This window comes from Cnephaeus nilssonii (assembly GCF_951640355.1).
Source record: "Cnephaeus nilssonii genome assembly, chromosome: 3".
Lineage (NCBI taxonomy): Eukaryota > Metazoa > Chordata > Mammalia > Chiroptera > Vespertilionidae > Cnephaeus > Cnephaeus nilssonii.
Window position 1 is genome coordinate 31,332,422 of NC_137074.1, and position 22,398 is coordinate 31,354,819.

General features: G+C 39.8%; 1 protein-coding gene across 2 annotated transcripts in view; it reads right to left on the minus strand.

Annotated features, from left to right (window-relative positions):
• TNIK (TRAF2 and NCK interacting kinase) overlaps positions 1-22,398 on the minus strand; it is a 344,761-nt gene that overhangs the window by 37,824 nt on the left and 284,539 nt on the right. For both annotated transcript variants that reach the window (XM_079766830.1, XM_079766831.1), the window contains 5 exons: positions 21,428-21,592; positions 18,441-18,680; positions 15,982-16,088; positions 7,298-7,461; positions 4,877-4,974 (listed from right to left, as the gene is read on the minus strand). In XM_079766830.1, the coding sequence (XP_079622956.1) occupies positions 4,877-4,974; positions 7,298-7,461; positions 15,982-16,088; positions 18,441-18,680; positions 21,428-21,592 (774 nt within the window). The remainder of the gene's footprint in view (positions 1-4,876; positions 4,975-7,297; positions 7,462-15,981; positions 16,089-18,440; positions 18,681-21,427; positions 21,593-22,398) is intronic.

Below are 22,398 nucleotides of genomic sequence, written 5' to 3' on the forward strand. Positions count from 1 at the left end.
TTCTAATGTTAATAATTCTGAGTAAAATATAATATTAACTATGATTTACTTAAATAAATAATAAACTTTTCCCATGGGTTGATTTTCCCATCTCTGACATTTCAAAACAAGACAAAGGAGATTAAGAAAATATTAGAAGTATTTAGCTGGCCCGAAGTCCATTGATTTAAAGAAACCCTCACTTGTTAAAATGACCTAAACTTTTACAAACACTGTATTTAGGAACACTTTAAAGTTCTGAGCTACTTTATAATTTTGCTTTTAATTAGATATTTTTTGATTCTGCATTATTAAAAACCTATCTTTACTGAAACATTAAAAATAATTGCAAATTCCTTTTAAGTTTAATTAGTAACAGCCTGAAGGGTGAGGCATATATGAAAAGCTGTAGGTAACAATGAGTAACTCAAAAGTAATAACTCAGGTCAAAAAAAAATTTAATCTTCTATTGCCAATAGTCTATGTGTTTAGCTGAAGTTTTGTTTCTTATCCATTCTGGAAGAACTTACAGTAGCAAAGTTGTAAGAAACAGACATGATCTAACACTGACACCATTGGGTTCAGAACCATTTTCATACATTTTATTTTCTGACAATACCAATTTTCTCCACATAATGAGTTTTTGTGGTAATTTATTGCTTGGCTGTCTCAAGCCTGGAGCTAAAAAGTATTAAAAAAAAAGGGGGGGAAGTGCTATTTAGCTTGGAAATATCTGAGAATGTATAACTATAAAAGAAATATGGCAAAATTGTAAGTTTTTTTGATTACAGAGTAAATGTGAAGATAGTGTAGGGGTCCTCAAACTTTTTAAACAGGGAGCCAGTTTACTGTCCCTCAGACCGTTGGAGGGCCGGACTATAGTTTAAAAAAAAACTATGAACAAATTCCTATGCACACTGCACATATCTTATTTTGAAGTAAAAAAACAAAACGGCAAAAACATCCGCATGTGGCCCGCGGGCCGTAGTTTGAGGACGCCTGGTTAAGAGACTCTTACCTAACAGTTTCCTTGATGTAATACTTTTTAGAATCAACTTGATATAATTTATTCCAAAAATCATAATTAATCTGATAATTATACTTTACCTAAAACGAAGCTCTTTTAAGAAATAATATAGTTTATTCTTATTTTAGTTCAAATTTTGAACGATTAAAATAATAGTTAAAGTTTTAAAGCTGGTCTTTTCTTTAAATATTAAATAATTTTTTATTGCTCAAGTTTTGTCCAAATTGGATGTGCTCTGGAATTTTTCAGATTCCTACATTCTAAAGAAAAAACTAGTGATAAAGCCGGGGTTTGCTTGCACCATAATCCTCATGCCATATATTTCATTAGGCTAAAGCAGTGGTCGGCAAACTCATTAGTCAACAGAGCCAAATATCAACAGTACAACGATTGAAATTTCTTTTGAGAGCCAAATATTTTAAACTTAAACTTCTTCTAAAGCCACTTCTTCAAAATATACTCGCTCAGGCCGTGGTATTTTGTAGAAGAGCCACACTCGAGGGGCCAAAGAGCCGCATGTGGCTCGCGAACCGCAGTTTGCCGACCATGGGGCTAAAGTAAAGCGAATATTCATTTTCAAAGGTTGTGTGAAACAATTACAGACTATGCTGCACAATCTCATATTGCATTAGAGTGTAATGCTAAATTAATGGAAACTGCCCCAGGTGAATTTTTTTTTTTTTGGGGAAAAAATCACACCATTAAATTAGCAACAAGTTTTCGAAAGATCTTTAAGACTTTTCATTTCAATTCTGGGTTATCTAAATGTCAATTCAGTCACTAGAGAGAAGCCATATAAAAATCTAGGCATGGAGATGGGGGGAAGGTTTAATTCAAGGTTTCTTAACTGTGGCACTACTGACATTTGGGGTTGGAGGATTCCCTAGTGCGGGTTGTTCTCCTGGGCACTGTGGGATGTTTAGTAGCATCTCTGCTCTGCCCACAGATGCCCAAAGCACTTCTCCCATTTCCACGCTGTGACAGCCAAAACTGTCTCCAGACTTTGCCAAATGTCACTGAAGTAGAGGGAAGGAAGGAAGTCACCCTTGATTGAGAACCACTGAGTCAGGCAGAACCAAGTAATCCTGTGTTTTTAGTGGTTTGGATCAGTGATACTCAGGGGGAAGGGTTATCAGAGTTACCTGGAGGGATTTTTTTTTTTAAACTACACATGGCCTTAGAGATTTTAGTAAATAGCTCCCAACCCCCACCCAATTGCTTATAATTACTTATACCACTGCTGTCCCCTCTCATCTCTGTCCAGTGTGCTAGAATATACCAAAATGAAGCAATTTTTAAAAGACTAAAATATCCTGGGTTAACTAGATAAAAATCCATGAGAAACCTTATGACAGCCACCTCCACGCCAATTTCTGGACTCAGGAGATTTCCCTTGGATTGTGCACACACACACGCATTCTATTGGTAGCCAGAACATCAGAACATGGTTCTCTTTCTTTAATTCTTTGAGAGAAAACTAGTGATAATCCATCTCCTTCTCACTATTATGAGGGAAAGGAGCAAGGCCGTGGCACAGAGCAATTTAAAATCTTTCCCTTTTTCCATTCTATAAGTGCCATCTACACATTGTAGACATGTAGAGCCTCATTCTTTTATAAGCAATTATCCTTTAACCATAAAAATTACTTTCTAAATCACTCTGAGTGATGAAGCAGTCAGAATGCTGAAAAAGTGAGGCTTTTTAGTAAAGATCAGATGCATAGAAACATGCTTCTTCCACCTGCCAAAATAGCCCATACCTCTGGCCCAAACTTTAAAATGAGGATATCCTCTTGGCTTTACATATTGTTTCATACTTCATAAAACGCTCTCGCACACAATCATGTGAGCAAGGTAGTGCAGGTATTTTTATCCCCATTTTACAGATGAGAAAACTGTGGCCCAGAGAGATTATAAGACTGGTTGGTCCCAGCCAGTTATATATTGGGGGAGCTAGAATTTGAATACAGCTTGTTGTCTCTAGAGCCAGTGCCTTTTTCATATTATTTCACAAAAATGGTGCTCAGCAGAGCCACAGCCTTAAAGCCACAATGGTAGTCTTCAGATTCCATGCAGTTAGGACTCTTTGCAAGGCTTGTCTCTTAAAAAACAAAAAACATACCAAAAAAAAAAAAAATCCAAAAAAACAACCCTCCAGTAGGCTGTATTCATGCAGGTCTGACAAACAGCAGTAAGGCGGTCATCCTTCTTAGCAAGCTAAGATCGACAAAGCCATATATTTTTCTAATGGAAAAATGTCTCCATGAATAAGGAAATAAAGTCACTTAACTCGCCAGTATTCATTAACTAAAGTTGCTGTTGATGCTGTAGTTAATGTTCCACAAAATTAATCTAACAATACCCAGTAATTCCTTGTTCACAAATCACACACTATAAATTCTGAGTGCCCTAGAATGATGTCTTTTTTTCTTTGTTCGTAAAACCACCATCCCCTAGCAAGGCTGGTGAGCAAAGACTAAAAGCTCAGGTTTGCTATTGGACGGTACTAGAATAAGAAACTCTGTCAATAACAAATCACTGATGCTTATCTTTAGCCAGACTGCAACATTGGAAAAGTGACATTGTGACTTAGGAGGAAGGGGTCTGGAACTTCATAGTGGTGTGTGAGGGCCTTAGCCTGGCTTCTGTCGAAGGGGTTCTTCTCCCAACAGATCACTCCAAAGAGTGAGCTTTCAATCTGTGACCCAGTGGGCCACTTTTCCGGATGTCAGCATTAGAAAATCAGTTTCATATTGATATGTTTGTGAAAGCACGACCAAGGAAATATAATACTAACCTCATCTATAGCTTTCTTATAGCTCTGAGATAAGAGGAACCCAATCCAGAAGAATCCACAGGAAAGGAAAAAGCCAGAAGAAAGGCAGCAGGTTAGACACAAAACAGGAATTGTTAGTACACAACCGATAAATGCAAAAGGGCAAAGAGAATCTCAACCCAGAAGAGTGAAGATTCCTCTTATTATTACTCTCACTACGCTCCCTTACTTTAAAACATTATTAACAGAGTAAACAAAAAAGGCGATAGATGGGCCTTAGCCCATAGAAAAGACTAGAGGCCCAGTGCACGAATTTGTGCACGGGTGGGGTCCCTTGGTCTGGCCAGCAATTGGGGTGGTGGGAGGTTGGCGAGGGGAGGAGCCGTGGAAGGTTGGCTGTGGGAGTGCACTGACCACCAGGGGGCAGCTCCTGCATTGAACGTCTGCCCCCTGGTGGTCAGTGCACATCATAGTGACCAGTGGTTTGGTCGCTTAGGCTTTTATATATATAGATGCTCAGAAAATTTAGGTGGAGAGTAACTCATCCCAAATTAATTTCTAACTTTCAAATTCCAGCCTCCATGCTCTTATTTCTTTCTTTAAGGCCACTTGGGATCTGTGGTCTCACAGCAACGCAGCTAGAATTCATGTTATCAGGCCGCCTGGCAAACCATGCTTATCAGGTTTTGGTCCCAAAAATATAGTCCTAGAGGCATGAAACAGCAGAAAAATTGTAATATTAACTCATATGGAAAATAATATGGAGAAAAGGCAAGGTTGACAAGGGAAATCCATAGAAAGTGCCCAAATCTTCTTAACTGCTAGTTTCAACACTTTTTGGCCAAATTTGAGAAGAAATTATGGAACAAATGATATGAATTATTTGCTAGTGATCACCAAATCCATAAAGGTAGATAAGCAATCCAATATCTGTTCAGTTTTTTCCTCATCAGGTATGTCTTCCTTCTGGCTGCTTCTGCTTATTAATCTCAAGATTTTTTGTTTCATAGTCATGAGTGTATCCCCAATTACTTTATCCTGTGGGGTTTCTGGTGAATTAAAAGCTTAGAACTCTTTGAGAGAAAAGCACTCACAGCTGGTCGACCAGATCGGGTAATGTCCCTGGATTCTTCTGGCTTCACCTTGGAAGGCTCATGGGGGAGCACAGGTGATCCTTCCGACTTGCTGTTGGCTAGAGGAAAACACAGAGGGCCAAGAAAGATAATGACCGTCAGAAAGTGCTGGCTCAAGTTCAGGAGTTCTGTGTGAGTCATCCTTTAGGATTACTCAGCTGACCCATTTGCTAAGGCACATCCTCAAGCAAATCCATGAAAAAACAGTAAATGTTTAGGCAAACTAAATCAAGCAAACACACTAGTGGAAGTTCACGAGTAATAATAAGAGGAACTAGCATGCATGACCATCGCTACCATTTACTGAGCATTAATTGTGTGTCAAGCCTAGTGCTAAATGCTTTCTATGACAATGCTTGTTCCAACCCTATGATGTGGCACATTTTCCTATTTTACAATTGAACACAGACTTAGAGAGACAACACACGGGCCTAAGGTCCCATTGAAATTTTGGACAGAGCTGAGATTCTGTCTGATTTTTCAAAGTCCTAATCTTAAGATTCAATGTTTGGTTTCTTCTTTTACCACTTACCTACCAGGACAAGTTATTTTGATGGAATTTTGTGGGAAAAAAAATTAGAAACCCATTTTATTTGGTGGAATAGTTTTTAAATGGGTGTGTGGAGAGAGTAGTCTGGGTCCTTTAGGGAAGAAAGAGTGAGGTGGGGGCAGGAAGGAGAGTGTTGATGATAAAGGAGAGGGAACCTAGAATAGAGATGCGGAGCATGGGTGGGGAAGGGCTCCCTGACAGCTACAGAGTAAAGAGCATCCCTTCCGTTTATGAGCTTATAGGTGGAGAAGAAGTAATCTAGGGTTTTTCTAGGGCAGGGACAGGGATACAAGAGTGCTTTTGATCCAGAAAAACTAGGAGCCAAAGGAAAGAAGGTAAGAATTAAACCTGAACCAGATCAGAGAATTTTCTTTAGCATTTACTCTTACTACGGATATTAAGTTATCAACAGAAAAAGGTAAGGGAATTCTCAATTAAGTAAATTTATATTTGGATCAAGGCAACACAAGTATACACAGCTGTGGGCTGTGCCACTGGCGTTAGAAGAATGCATACAAGTGCAGCCATAGGCCAGTCTATAACCCAGTTCAGAGACAGGATTATCTCATTTCAAAATGGACATGTAGTGACTTTATTTATTTAAAACCTTGAAAAGATTTAGAAGGTAAATAATGATTGTGTCTAGTGAAAAGGCTAAGAAAAGCGTGCTAATATTTATCAAATTGCACTTTAAAAAGTCTTGGTCTTTCTTACTTGGAAACAAAATTATCTTCTGAAGAAGGTTATTCAGAAAGAGTAAATTTAGATTAGCTAGAAACAATGTGCTGTTGTGTATAATTAGCTGGACATACTAATGTCTTTCACAAGCTTCCACATTAATGAAAACTGAACAATGATGAATGACTTGAATTAAATGGCCAGAGGCTAATTTTTACCTCTCCAACAGGAATAACCAGAAGAGTTAAATATCTATTTTAAGTTAAAATTTTATTTCTTCTCAAAAAAAAAAAAAAATATATATATATATATACTAGAGGCCCGATGCATGAAATTCATGCAAGGGGCTTGGCCTTCACAGCCCTGGCTTTGTCCAGAAGGTTGCCCGGAAGGACATCCAGAAGGATGTCTGGAAGGTCGTTTGGCTGTCCAGTCTAATTAGCATATTATGCTTTTATTATTATAGATATGTTCTAAATTAGTCTTGTTTCACTTTGAAAAATAACTAGTATTGCCCTAACTGGTTTGGCTCAGTGGATAGAGCGTCGGCCTGTGGGCTGAAGGGTCCCAGGTTCAATTCCGGTTAAGGGCATGTACCTTGGTTGTGGGCACATCCCCAGTAGGGGGTGTGCAAGAGGCAGCTGATCGATATTTCTCTCTCATCGATGTTTCTAACTCTCTATCCTTCTCCCTTCCTCTCTGTAAAAAATCAATAAAATATATTTTTTAAAAAAGAAAAATAACTAGTATAATGAACTATGTTCAGAATACAAAAAGGGACTATTGGCACAATGGAAAGAGGATACTTGGGGGTACAGGAAACTCAAAGCAGGAAATCAAATGGAAATGAAAATTCAGTGACTTGTTAAGTGATTATATTTTCAAATAATACCAATATTCTGCGATCTCCCTGCAAAACACTGGTACCTGTGATTAGAAAGGGTTTAGTCTACACCAGACATCACGTAATTGGGGATGGTGGCCCGCTCCTCTGAGGATATTGAGGCTGAGAGCAGTTAAGTGGCTCTTCAGAACCACACAGTGGTGGCCACACCAGGAGCATATGTCACAGAAGTCAGGAAGTAGCCCGACTCCCCGCCCATGGCTCTCCTGTCCAGGCCATGTTGTCAGGGAGAGGCAAGGGAAAGCTTTACCTCGAACCCTGGTCCGTTCACTGGACCCTGCTTGCGATCCGGGCTGTGAGCCGCCTTGGGAGCTGGGCTGGGAGCTGGGGGTGCTGGAGCTGGACGAACTGCCACTGCTGGTCCTCTGCAAGGGGCTCTCCAAGATGGGCTCAGTTCTCCTCAGGTCAGGGTTGCTGCACGGATGGCAGAGCACAGTGATTACCCTCTCAAGACCTTGCCCTTGGTAGACACAAGCATAGACCAGTCCCATCTCAGTGCAGAGGGATAAAGAGAGTGCTTAGGTGACCTTGAACTAAAGGGGTCAATGATAGTCACACCATCCTCTGTGGAACTTCTGGCCAGATCACTACCTGGATGGGATAAACTCTTTTCTTTTTTTTTTTTTTTTTTTGAGCGTGTAAAAATGTAACTTTTTTTTTAGGCAGGGGGAGGGGAGTTGAACTCTTGACCCAACTTTTGGGTCATCACACTTTGAGTATTAGCTGTGAAATGATGAATCTTCAAAGGAGGTTTTCTTTTAAACCACTTACCCTGTGCTCATTGTAAAAAACTTGAAAAATATTAAAAGATAAAAATAAGGAAGCAGCACATGCAATTTCGAACCAAGAGATACTCAGCTATATTTTACTATTTGGTATATCATCTTCCAGTCTTTTTTCTTTTTTATATATAGAAGCATACTGTATATTCAGTTTTGCAGCTTGCCTTTTCCCCTCTTAACACTTATGAGTAGCTTCTTATGCTTCAATAATGGCTGCATAATGGTCCAGTAAACAGATGCATTAGTTTAACCATTCCTCTATTGTTAGACATTATCATGCTTCCATCACATTGCTGTGACACATAACACTAAAATGGCTATCTACATGCATAAAAATATCCAAGTGTATGTGTGTATGCACATTTGTATGGGAATGTACATAAACATACTAATGGAAATTCAGTGACTGGTAAGTGATAGCATTTCATTGTGAAGCTACTCACAATGCAGTATTAATGGAAAGGTATTAGAAGTTTTCGCTGCAGTGTATGGGATGGTCCATCGCCCCGAATTCTTACCACATGTTATTATGAGCAGTTTGGTAATTAGTAAAACATTTTGTACCTTGTTGTTTTAATGCAGTTTAAGATACTACTACGAGATACATTAATTTTTACTCACATTTGTTTGCCATTTATAATTCCTCTTCAGCAAATCACTTAATCAAGTTCTTTGCTTGTATCGATAGTGGTGTATTTATATTTTTTAACTTCTTGGAGGAAGTCTTTATATACATTGGCTGTTATCAAAGGGAGGTGTGTTTTCAAAATAATTAAATGCTAATTCAAGAACAAATTAGTTTGTTGGCAGACTACTTAGCTCTACCTTTTATAAAATCTTTCTGTATTACTTGTCTTCTTATCTTTCCTGCTTCCCAAATTGTAGTATTTATGCACTCACTCCGTTGGTCTACACCAGGTACTGGGCCAGGCGTTTGTGATACATAGTGAACAAGACACAGCCATGTCTTGTGCAACTTAGCCAGACACACGGACACAATTTCATCCGTGTGTTGCCTATAGTGAGCACAGGGCAACATGGGAGCACAGAGCAGGGCCTCCTAGGCCACTTCTGGTGATCATGGAAACTATGCCAGGAAAAGAGACATCTCAGCAGTGGTGGTGGGAGGCAACTGCTGAGATTTTTATGACTTTGTTATAAAAATAACAGTATTTTCAAGGTTTCTACACAGCTCTTCTTTTGTAATTTTTACATCACAGAGTTTTCATTTTTTCTTAATGTAATGCTGGGCACAGATAATACAGTGACTTGTGACTCAAAGCTCCAGTGTTTGCCATCCCACTGCTAAGAGGAGTCACATTGGCCCCCTTCATGTTTCCAATGTCTTCAGTTCCCCAAACAACTTTTTACACCTTTGCTAATGGAGTCACCACAGTGCTGATTTTAGTGCAGTGAGATATCATATGAAGATGTAATTTTATGCTCTCATTTTGCTCTGCCCATTTCAAGAATATCAATTGCATACCAGGAACTCTGTCCCGTGTTGCTCTTCAGATGTTTCACCCATAAGTATGAAAAGAATACGTGCCCTCCCTTTGACACACTTGCGGATTAGTCTACCAAAAACCTGGCCACGGAATAACATCTATATAGCAGCAACTAACCCAGATATCTTTTTGAAAACACAAGAACCTTACTTTGTGGTAATGTATCTGCCAAAAACATTTTGATTGAGTTATAAAAATTCTTAAAATTTGGGTTATTGGAAAACATTGCTGGTGGCCTTAGAAAACATTATATGTAAAAATAAATATATCATCATAATTTATTAATTTTGATTATATAAATGTAAAATATATGACAAAGTTATTTTAGGTTATTATAGCAAAGGGGTTGCTAAATTGACATAACAGTAATATCAACTACCGAAGGGATTGTTGGTAAACTTCAGGAAAACTTTAAAATTTCTCGATATTTTTATGACACTCCTTGGTATGGTAACTATTTTTGTGAAAATTGTTAGCATCTAATTAACTAAAATAGATTTGGATCCACACTGGAAATACCCTCGACAAAGAGAATACCTGCAATGATAAATGTATAATATTTCTGAAATATTCTGTATTTCAAATTTTTCATAAGGAATACAATCTCATGTTCTTTAATTCCAAAACAATGAATTCTTCCCATTGTCCTCTTTTACTAAACAGTAGTGATCAGGAATTATTTATGTATTATTAATAAATTCCCAAAGTATTTTTTCTAAAAATCGTGTGGCTAACCAACTGTATTGCAGATTGAAGGTGATGGGCATACGAAGGCGTCTTGGTAGTTGCTCTCATTTTGTGGAACGGTAAGGCAGTGTTCTTTGTATTAAAAGAAAATCTACTGAGAGAAGTGTGGCTATGAGCTCTGACTTTTCCCCTGGTGGCTGTGGTGTGGTAGTAGGATCCAGCTATTAGCTCTCGTGTAGCACTCCTTTGATCATGTAACCAAAACCTCTCTATGAAGCACCTACTTTGTGAGACTCATTAGCCTGGTATGAGAGATGCAAGAGAGCACAGGTCACAGGGCAGTCAAGTTACAACCCAATCCTACGCATGAGCGTGAGCCCTGGAAATAATAAAACAAGGCAAAACTCTGCACACTGTGTGTAAAAGTCTGTAAATAGGACTGGAGTTTGGAGAACAATGAATGCAGTCTAGAGCAGGCAAAGTGATGTCAAGGAAGAGAAAGGCTTTGGGCCATGGAGGGGCGGGCAAGAAGGCTGGGGGAACAGCCTGAACAAAGACACAGGGGCTGGGGTTTCCCTAGGGCTTATTGGTGTAAAGAGGACACAACTTTGGTGGAGGCCCAAAGCCTGTGTTAGGAAAGAAACCCTGGGACAGTAAAGCAATGGCCTACAGAGCCTGGCAGAGAACATGTGTCTCTCAGGGTAGGCTTATGAATGAGTGGCCAGGAGAGAGAGGCAGGCTGACCAGGTAGAATGCTGCTGTCACAGGTGAAAATAAGGCATGAGCCGGGGCTGTCCTAGGACAGTGGTCGGCAAACCGCGGCTCCCGAGCCACATGTGGGCTCTTTGGCCCCTTGAGTGTGGCTCTTCCACAAAATACCACGGCCTGGGCGAGTCTATTTTGAAGAAGTGGCGTTAGAAAAAGTTTAAGTTTAAAAAAGTTGGCTCTCAAAAGAAATTTCAATCGTTGTACTGTTGATATTTGGCTCTGTTGACTAATGAGTTTGCCGACCACTGTCCTAGGATAAAAGAGGGACATGGATATTAGCAGAACCAGCTGGGATGAGCGTGCATCTCCGATGGGACTCAGCCTTTTTCTTTGTGAAGCTAATTGGTTCCCATGGGCATTAAATCCATGACCTGGGCCTCATTAGCACAAGTCCTCCCCATGGCAGCTAGCCTGCATGGGTGCTGATCTTAACAGGGTTGCTATTTTTGCCATTGAAGTCTGAAAAAAGTATTTCGTTTCTATGTAACCACACATAGAAATAGGAAAAACTTTAAAATGCCTTTTCTATCTTAGTTTTGTGTGAACTATGAGTATTTTGAGAAAAACAAAACAAAACTCATACTGTTCAGATTTTTCTCTTCCTTATTATGTAGAAATAAATGGTCTGGCCTTGGGGCCAAGAGGTCTGAGATAAATGCTCTTAGAGGAGATCAATTTCAGAAGAATTCCATGAGATAATAGATTTCGCTTGTCCACATATTAACTGAACCTACTCAGATTCAAATGTGTAAAAACTTGACAACATTCATATAGCTTTCTTTAAATGCTAACTTTTAGTTCAGATATTTGCCATCCCACGGACAATGCTGCTTTGTCTATGAAACATACAATAAAATGAAAAATGTGGCAATTTTTCCACTTAAATCATATAAAAAGTCAAAACATAAAATTAGGATTACAAAGTGATTTCTTGGCCCAAACACTTGGGCCAAGTCTATAATTAACTGGCTGGCTGCCAAAATTCACTTTACTGTGTTCTTTGATGACACAGCCAACGCGGATAAAGGAGTCATAAGAAGACAGGTTTGGGATGGGACAGAGAATTATTTTTTGAAATTAAGCATTTAGTTATTGGGTTTTGACTGGGAGTTTCAGGCTTCATTTAAATCTTTTCATATTCAGAATGTACTTATCTGATCAAATTTTAATTTGCTTTAAGAGAACACATGAATCAAAGTTAACTATTCAAGTCCCTGGAATTTTTTAAAAATATATTTTTTTAAATGAGCAAATCAAATCTTGATTTAAACTTAACGTATCACCTTGACAACATAAGGTGTTTGAGAGTCCACAGGGCATCTGAGAACGTCCCTTTGAACTAGCAGCCTGCACAAGGCCCAGCTGCACACACTGAAGAAGGAAGGGCAGGGAATAGTGGAGGGGTCATGGTGTTCTCACCCAGACTTTAACAATCCAGGAAGGAAATAGTTAAAAGCACATGATGATACTAGTTCCAGCTTGAGTAGAGAAATTTTGTCCCATGGGACAAAGCTTTTAAATGGTAGTGAATATCACAAGATGAGGATCAATAACCATAAGATGAAGATGAGCTGTTAACAGACTCACTAAATCATACAGCGAGAAAGGTGGAGGCAAAACAGTGCCCTGTCGGTCCACAGGTCATGAGACCCCTTCTCTTGGGAAAACGAGGCAGCAATGACAGTTGCGTTCACTACTGGAAGATTAGCGTTGCGTGGTGCTTGAGTGAGGACTTGGGTGCAACACTACCAGCTTTCAAATGTTGGCTCTATCACTTACTAATTTTGTCACCTTGGGTAATTGAGTTGTGTTCATGTCAGTTTCTGCATCTATAAAATGGAGTTGATTATAGTCACTACTTCGAAGAGCTGTCTGTCATATGGCTTAAATTAGTTAACATCTCTAATGCACATGGACACTGAACAGAACTCCGCATTGATAGGTGTTCCAGAGTGCTTAATGAGTAAGGAAATAAATATTAAATTGCCCCAAACCAAGCAGAAGGCAGGGATCCACAGGGGTGGCCCAATAACATTTTCTTGACTGACACCAGCACAGAGGTACCTCCTCCATACGGTATCTATTTAAAAACATGTATTCAATAGGGCCCTTTGATTTGGAGTGGCATGTGCAGACGGTGGGAGACTGACAATAACAGGAAGGTTTTTCAGAGATAAGGAAGGCTATTGAAACAGTAAAGTTCTGATTTTCCCCTCATGTTACAGGTACATGCTTGCATATGCCAATTTAACTCAAGAGTCTTCTATTCGGGATGCTAAGTAGTTTATAGATTAAAACATATGACTATATAGTGTCTTGCACCCAGTAACTGGAGTTCATTAGTACTGGATTTAGGAAGGGAAAACTGTACTTCTTAAGCATTAGGCTCTGCCTTTTTTTCTTCACCGTTTAGCACAAGAGTGGCTTATTTCTCAATCACTTTACAATATACATAGGTAGGACTGCTCTCCTTTTGGTTCTTCTCCAACTGGTGACTTGGGGACTCAGAAATAGAATTTTGCCCCTAATAATACCTGCAGCATGAAAGAGCAGCAGGTATATTATATCCTCTGACCCATGGGCCCGTGAGTCAGGCAGCCTTGGTTGAGTCACTGGGTCCCAAGGCAACACACAGCCTTGCATACAGCGGATCCTCAATAAACATTTGCTAAATTTAGCCAATGAAATAAAAATATTGATAACAAAACATCCTGAACCTGTCCCTTATTACATGCGTAATCTTTCTTGGGGACCCATTCTAAATGTGCTAATTTTCTAGTCTCCCTTAAGAGCCATTTCAAGGAAAAGGTTAGGAGGACATAAAGGAATATTGACCAAGTACAAGAAGTGTAGCTTAGCAGCATGGTAAAAGATGAATTATTTAAAAGCTACCTTTTTAATGGCTTTGTGGGTGGGCAGCTGTCTGACAAATGCTACAAAAAGAACTCTGAAGACCTCATTCAGGCCATCAGAAAGCAGGAGAGTCTCTGTATTACAGTAATGGCCCTCAGTGAATCACATCTGCCAATGTCCATGCATGTGTACTCCTTTATGCATTAACTCAAGGCTTGACCATGTGACCTGTGGAGGCCATCCGCAAGATGATGCAAGAAAAGTCTTGAAAAGCACTTGTGCACTGGACACAGTAAAGAAGCCCAGGATGAAGGACCACATGGAGGTGCAGCTGACAACCCAACAGCTCAGTGCTGCTGCATGAGTGAGCTCAAGTGAGACCAACAGAACTTCTTTGCAAACCCATAGAATCGTGAGAAATAATAAATTGTTATTATTTCAGGCCACCAAGTCTTAGGGTGCTTTGTTATGCAGCAAAGATGAACTAATGCTATCTCTATCACAATAAAGAAAACATATCCTCACGTTTTTAAAAACGCAATGTAAGCTAGAGTTGCAAAGCCTGATTCAGACCTTAAATGTTGGCCACTTGGAGACATGTGATAGCTAGAAGAAGGTGCGTTGTAGGACTGTTCCAGGTGGCAAAGATGGGGATTTTCCATCCTCCCTGTCCTCCACAAACCCTCTGACTTTCAATGTAGGTAAGTGATTTTTACCTCTTAGTTCACTCCTTTCCTACCTCCTCACAAAGCCTGCATTCTTTGCACAAAGTACAATATTTAAGTGGTTCCGAGGGAAAAGCGCATGTTTTGCAAGCCACTGACCATCAAATGTCAACCGTCTTAGGCCCTGACATTAATAAAATAACACTTCAGGGGGAACAAAGAGCTGCTTTTAATTTGACTAGATGACAATAGTTCCCTTTCTTTTTTGGCTGATAAAAGGAAAAATACTTAAAGTTGAAATAATGCTTGATTTACAGCAACTAAAATTCTAAGCAACTGATCAGTGAACAGAGCCTCAGGGCAGAGTTCAAAGGAGAAGTAGCAGTGACAAGTGGGGCTTCAAGCTGCTTGAAGGGGGTGACTGAGGAAGTTCAGGCGGCTCTTTGGTCACAGGGCAGCCCAGTGTTCCTCAGCTCTGCTTACAGCAACACTCGCTCAGCGTGGATCTGACAAATCACTGGACAAAAATGGCTCATTGAGAGCTTCCTGCTATTGGTAACCACTCAGAGTGGATTAGCTTCTTTGCCCTAAAGGGATTCATGTTCTTAGTACAGTTCCATCTTATTTTGGACTAACCCCTTCCTAAGGCTCTTCATGTGAAGAGGAAGATTAAAGCTTTATGATCAAAAGCATTCCATATTTTAAAGATCTATGCAAATAATCATAACCTTCATGCCTAGTCTCTCTCACTAGCAAGGGAGAGAGTCCTTCTCTTATTATGAGCACAATAAAGAAGGGTAAAACAGGCTGTCCAAGCTCATCCTTTTTATAGTCTCAGCAGAGGCCTTTTGCTATTTCAGTTGGTTCTAAAAAGGGGAGTTTTCATGATGAAAACTCTGAGGGAAGCTTGAGGAGCTGTAGCAGCCAACAGCATCTGTTCCCACATAAAATCTGCTCCCATCCTGTAAAGATGCTGTTTACTTTCCAGCTTCTCTCAAGATCTCTGCACCAACCGGTAGGTGGATGCAACTTCCTGTCTGCAGGATTGTACATGGTTGATGGAAAATTCTCGGAGAGTACAGAGCCTCAGTGGAAGCCTGACTGCATTTCAGTGACCCTCCCTAATCAAGAGGGGAGTTCCTCCTATGGGCTGGCTGGTCCCTGTGTAATTTGCCAAGCGAGGGAAGCTCTGCAGCTGGTCACCAATGCATTTCTTTGGCAATTACTTTCTAATGTCTCCATGGTCCTCAGGGCACACTTCTGGACCTGATGCTAAGAATCCCCTCAAACCAGTCCAGTTTCTTCTGTTGATTCCATAAAATGGTCTCTCAAGGGATGGTTTATGATACTACAACCAGGCCTATTCTTGCAATTTTACTCCACAATTTTTAAAACTGTCAGGGAAGGTACACCTGATTGGCTTCTGGGTTGCCTCATTCATTCATTGATTCATTCACTCATTCATTCATGAGCCCCCACTGCACACTGATGTCTGGGAAAAGCTACTGAAGAAATAGAAGGCCTGTGCTCTGTCCCACCAAAGAGAACAGTCCAGACGGCCAGTCAATATGCCTCTGACATGAAAAAGGACAAAGACGTTTTTTAAAAGAGCAATAATGACGACAGCGGTGGGGGCTTCTTCCTTCACCTGAACTGTCTTTCCCCCTTTACCTTGCTCTGATGGGCTGAGATCCTAGTCTGGGTCCAAGAGCACTACCATTTCCAGGAGAGTTCTTTCTGGCTAACGCTGGGGATATAGAAGTTGTTCTTTGAGGCACCTGAAAGAAAAGCAGAATTCAGAAATATTTTCCATAAAATAGCTTCCATAAGTGATTGCCTGAAAAAAGATTTGCCAGGAGTTACAGCAATGATCAGAAACAGGGAAGAAACATCTTTCATTTCTGAAAGAATGATTGAACTTCCTAAATAAAATCAAACAAAAGGCACTGAGGCATATTCAGCAACCATTAAGGAATATGGTCCTGAATTTTAAAACCAAATTTAAAAACAGATCATGCTCATTATTTTCATTCATTGAGCTCCCTTTTCTGTGTGAAAGAGTGGTGGATGCCAGAAATTTCTTTAGGGTACCATGAACTCACCTGATCACTGGAAATTGCATCAGTTGAGAGCCATCCAGATAAATTGAGTTTCATTTTAGGCTCACATCACAACTAATAAACAGTAAGGTAATTATGAAATCTGTTGAGAAACTAGGGTATCAGGCTAGAACTTGGGACATAAGCCACATGTCAGTGAGCTCAGAGAAACTATTGCAATAGATCTTGCATGTTTCCAGTTCCTTATCAACTTGCAATTACTAATTAAACACCCCAAACACAGCTTTAAAAGGTCAATCTGCAAATATAATAGAAAACAGGATTAACACTGAAAATACTGGAAGGGTCTTCAAAAAGACTGCGTACCAATCACACTGTGAGGTACATTAGGAAAATGTATGTATCATTAGTTAACCTGGCAAGGAGCTAAGGTAGAATTCAAGTGTGCCTTCTTTTATGAAACATTTCTTAATGAAATCAAATATGGTAACTGTATTTAAGGAGTCCAACCTGAGGGGAGAGTAGAGAGAAAACTTACTTTATGAAAGTGACCAGGAATGAAAATGTTGATGTCCCGTGACAGCTAATTGGGTTAAACATTCATCAGGTACTTCAGTTTTTCTTCATTTTTTTTGGAGGAGGAGAGGGTCTCTTTTAGTGTTTTGTACTAGATATTTTAAAAATGTGCCCTATTTTGAGATTATCAATAAATTAAGTGATATTGACATTAATAGAAATTTTGTTGGTTATTAAAATATATTTTAAGATAAAGACCTAAAAAGACGAGTCAGTGACATGAAGCAAAATGACCAAATCAGTGCCCCCATCTGCTCAAATGAAAAAGGAAGACTTCTACTGTCTTCCTTTATTGTTTTGTAAGCTTCAATAGTTGTAGAGAAGGAAGAGTCTAATGAACAATTAAAACCTGAAATGTTTGTATTGATCTAAATTTTTCTCCCAGAGTTTACAAACATGTGCCTGCATGCTTTTAGAGAGTGGACTGATAACCTCCATTCTCAGTTTCCCCAGATCTTGTGTCTGCTCCTCCATCCATCTGTTTTCCATACTGAACTTGGCTCTCACAAGAACCTTTTTTTATAGCACCTCTGCTCCCACAAGAGGAGAACACCATTATTCATTTTCAAAACAATGGATATCCTCTTATAATACCCTTTTGAGGAAAAATGTTTGGAAATCATGTGGTATTATCTATTTTTATTATTGTTTTATTTTTTTTTTCTGGAATCAGTAATGGCACTGGTCACTGGAAATTGTGCAACATCCCATTTGTCATAGCTCTTATGCTGAGTTCAGAAGAAAGGGGAATCCTGAACCAGAGAGAATCTGATGCAAAAATTTATCCATTATTTTTAAATACTTCCAGGTTCTCTGCAGTGAGATGCATGGTCACATGGGCAATTTTTGGAATGAGTAATAACTTTTGTAGGCAAAAACAAAACAAAAGAAACCAAACCCAGGACTATGCAGTGTGGGGTGATGGTCATTTTACCCTAGAGTTTTATCCTCAGTAATAAGTTAAACTTGGAATTAAATGATGACCTGGCCTACAAGAAGCTTTCCATAAATACAACTAACGGAAATATTATAGGAGCAATAATATTTTCTGAACACCTGAAATCTGGTTTCACTTTGTATTGTTAAAAATAGGAATAAATGAATTTTCTACTTTTTATCTGTAAATTTTTAATTTGTCTAAATATAGATTTGGTCACCAATAAAAATATCCATTATTATTTTCTTAATGTGGATAGTAAAACAGTAGTTTGAAATGTTTGGGGTTGAAAGTTCTAATTCTGGATAGAGGATTTATACTTCCAAGTCATCCGATCAACCTGAGCCTTTGTCTCTTTGGGGAAAAAAGAGGTCAGAAATGATAAACGACAATCCAATTCATAGCTTGGGAATCAGGAGGGACCAAAACAGATATGACAAGGGACAGTGCTTTGGCATAATGTCCATTACTATGAAAGGTCTGGAATAGGGGTAATCATCACCATCAACGATGATGACAATGATGGTGATGGCAATGAGAACACCCAGTGATGTTACCTTTGGTGGAATGTCTTCTTCCTGTCGTAACCAAGAGCTTCGGTCAAACTTCTCAATGCGAGTGGGGAGAGGAGGGTTTTCCGAGGTGGGATCCGAGTTCTGGCGCGGCATCTCCACGCGGTGCGAGGTCACATTCAGAGCCTCCTGAAACCCGGAGAGGCCCTTGGTGGGCTGCTCGTGCACTGACTGGGAGGCGGTCAAGGCAGGTCCCTGGGATTTTACAGCTACCAGATGTGGGATCTAAGCATCAAACCAACATCAGAGCATGATTATTAGGAGAAAGAACAGATCAGCTAGTAAGTATCTCCCTTAGTGAAAGAGAAAATAAAGTTGTAGGGCACAAGGACTGGTGTACATAAAGCCCATCACAGCTATCTACAGCACACTTTTAAAAGCTCTTCAAAATTTTCCACTTAGAGCTCTGTGTAGGGCTGAACCATGGTTCCCGGCCAAAAGTTAAGTGATTTACTTGCTAAGAAGTCAGTGAAATAAGTGGGATGATACTAACATTAACAATTTTAAGTGAATATATATTGACCAACAATACATTTATAAGTACTCCTCTTCTAATATTGGAAACAGCATTCTTTAAAACCCCTGACCTTGACTTTAGAGAGTGCTCTTGTGCTGTAAAACAAGAACTGCCCTGGAGAGCTTACTTCTTGGGAACTCACTAAGTCCACCATGCGGTTGACACAGTTATTTTCCCCATTTGACATGTGAGAATGAAAGGCACAGGCAGGTTAAGTAACAGCCTAGATTTCACAGCTAATGGGTACCAGAGCCTGGACTGTAACCCATACAGCCCCCCATGGTACACCCGACTGCTAGGCTCTCCTGCTTTGTGATGAACTGGCTCTTCCCACCTATGATATTATATACATCTCAACTCCAGGACATTCCTTTTAGAGTTGTCTCACAATTGGGCATGTGGTGATATTTTTCATGCAGGAAAGACATTCAGTCTTTGGGTATTAATCTGGCTCTTTAAGACAAATCATTAAAATCTAGATTTAAGAGCATCCTTTGCTGTTAGCACTGCTCACAACTTCTTTGTTAATGCCATGTAAGCTTATCTCCCCCTCCCACATGAAGGCAAGCTCCCCGGAGAAAGGAGCCACATCAACATTATAACTCGGAGTCTAGCACTATGCCTGGCATGTGAAAGTTCAATAAAATCTTGGTTGGGGAAACACCTAGAATGTTTTCTAAATTAAATTGCATATCTGGTTTGGACAAGGGACCTATCACATCTTTAGTCTGAAATCTCAGTGCCTGGACTGCTGGGGGGCATTTCTCCAGCCCCCTCCATAAGCCTAGCCCCGTTCTTATTGCTCTGGAGGTCTTATCCTGGAGCAGTTATGCCCCAGCCTCTTCAGACCCTCTTTAAGCTGGAATTTGGAATGTTATTATAGTTCAGAGAAAATCCTCAAAGTCTAGCTCAGCTGAATGTTCTGCTTCCACCAGAATAAAGCTGTAACCAAATTTATATTAATATTAAATTTCATTAAGTAATAATATTACAACAAAGTATGTTTTAAAGATATGTAGCACAAAACACAAACCTACTTAAAAGCATCGAATAAATAACAATAATCAAAATTTCTGAAAAATGCTAATCCAATTAGCTGTCATGGGGTATCTATATATATTTTTAATATATTTTTGTTGATTTCAGAGAGGAAAGGAGACAGAGAGAGAGAGATAGAAACATTAATGATGGGAGAGACTCATTGATTGGCTGCCTCCTGCATGCCCCACACTGGGGATCGAGCCTGCAACCTCCTGTTGAGCTGTGCCGGCTGGGAGATTATCTATATTTTCATTTCCTAGTCACTTACATGAAGTTTCATAAAATTTTCCTCTACTCTCCCCTTTACAGAGCAAAAGTACCCTAAAACGTAAAGTTTGGGGTTTTAAAAGAGGGTCAGTACGCTAAAAGAGAAGTTCCTATAAAAAATGCATCCTATGAAAGGTCAGGCATGGAAGAATCATATGCAAATTAAAACAACCAAGGGCAAGATATGCTCAGCTGGCTGGTACCAAAAAAATCTTGGACCTCGTATGCAAAAGGCAAACTTAAAAACAAGAATCCTTGATTTTAGCACTACTCTTTTAAACTGTAGTTCAAATAGCATTACATATTTCAAAGGTGACCTCAAAATATTTATGCAAGTGTTAGTACAGGTGGATGCCTGGAAGGAAGTGAAGACATTTGGGTGAAAGCAGCTGCATTACCTTCATTTTTCATGAAATTGTATACTTTATTTCACTTCATATTTTATTTTATTTTGCAATATATAATTTTAAAAGTCCTCTAAAATGTCCAGAAACTTCCTCTGTTTCTAAAAGTGGCGTAACCTTTTTCCTTTTCCAGCTAGCTTGAAACAGTGGTTCTCAAACACTACAGTGCATCAGATCACCTGCGGGCTTGTTAAACCACAGGCTGCCACAGCCATGCCAGGTGTTGCCCAGCAGGTCTGCGATGGACCTGAGAATCTGCATTTCTACCAAGCTCTGGGGTAATGCTGATGCTGCTGGTCCCGTGACCACACTTTTAGGAGACACACGGCTATCCTGGCCCATCTAATTTTTCCAGTTTCCGAATCACACCCAAATCCCAAGGAACAAGAGATAATATAATAGTTTACATATCAAAGGTCCATTTGAATTTTTATTCTGGTAATTAAAACTAAAAAAGATGTTCGTTCCCACCTCACAGAAACTTCTACGGTTCTCCAGAGAGGCCAATGTACCACGTGACTTACTTTGTGGTGGGCTCAAAGTTAAGGAGGTGCTTTTCTCTTTCTCACCCCTCCATCTACCCTTCAAATTTAGTGGGGCCTCTTAAATTGCTATAGATTGTATATTAAGGGCCAACATTTCACTGGTCCGATGCCTGAATCCATGTTACAATCCCCTGGGCTTTTAGTAGATTTACCTGTCTCCCTATTGAAATGTCCAATGGAACAAAGGAGAGGATGTACCTGTGGATCAACTGGTCTGAGCATAGGGGGGGTCCGAGCAGGCTGAACCCCACTGATACTGAAGGACTCCGACCTTGGGGGCAGATTGGGGTCAGATATCCTGTTGGCAACCTTGTGAGGCATGGCAGGTGAACTTTGCCGGTTAAGCCTGGTCCGTTCTTCTACCTAGAAACAAACGAACAAACAAACAAAAAAAGAGAGAGCGAGAGAGATTCAATGGACAGATGGAATTACTTCCTATGAAGGATTTGCTGTAGTCACTCGAATAGCCATTTTTCTGTCCTTCTGATCAATTCATTTTCAAGGAGCCACACTCTCCATGTCTGTTCTGCACCAAGAATTTATGAAAAAGCTCTTTTCTGTTAGAATAAACACCATCACAAAAGACATAGAACACTTAAGCCATCACCTTTCCCTTATTCGTTATCTTGTGCTATTTTAGTTAGCTGGGAATTTGGGACCTGCTTAAGAGTTCACCTTGCATTGACTGAGATATTATCTTGCGGATTGGTCACAAAGCTGAGAGGTCAGGGAGGGAGAGGAAGGGAACTATGACAGACATTAAGATTGCTTGGGAAAACAGAAAATAGCTCTGAGTTGACTCCTGGGACAGGGAGGGGAAGAACGGGATCACGTGGAGCACACTCAGCCTCCATGTCTTCCCGTTCCCTGCTGAGAGGCAAGAGGTGTTCCAGGAGGCTCGATAAAGAGCATGGCCTGTCCTAATGAGACTACTTCTATCATTTTTCTTTTCTCTCTTTTTAAAAAAAATATATATTTTTATTGATTTCAGAGAGGAAGGGAGAGGGAGAGAGAGATAAAAACATCAATGATGAGCTGATCAGCTGCCTCTTGTATGTTCCCCACTAGGGATTGAGCTCACAACCCAAGCATGTGCCCTGATTGGAATTGAACTGTGACCTCCTGGTTCATAGGTTAATGCTCAACCACTGAGCCATACTGGCTGGGCT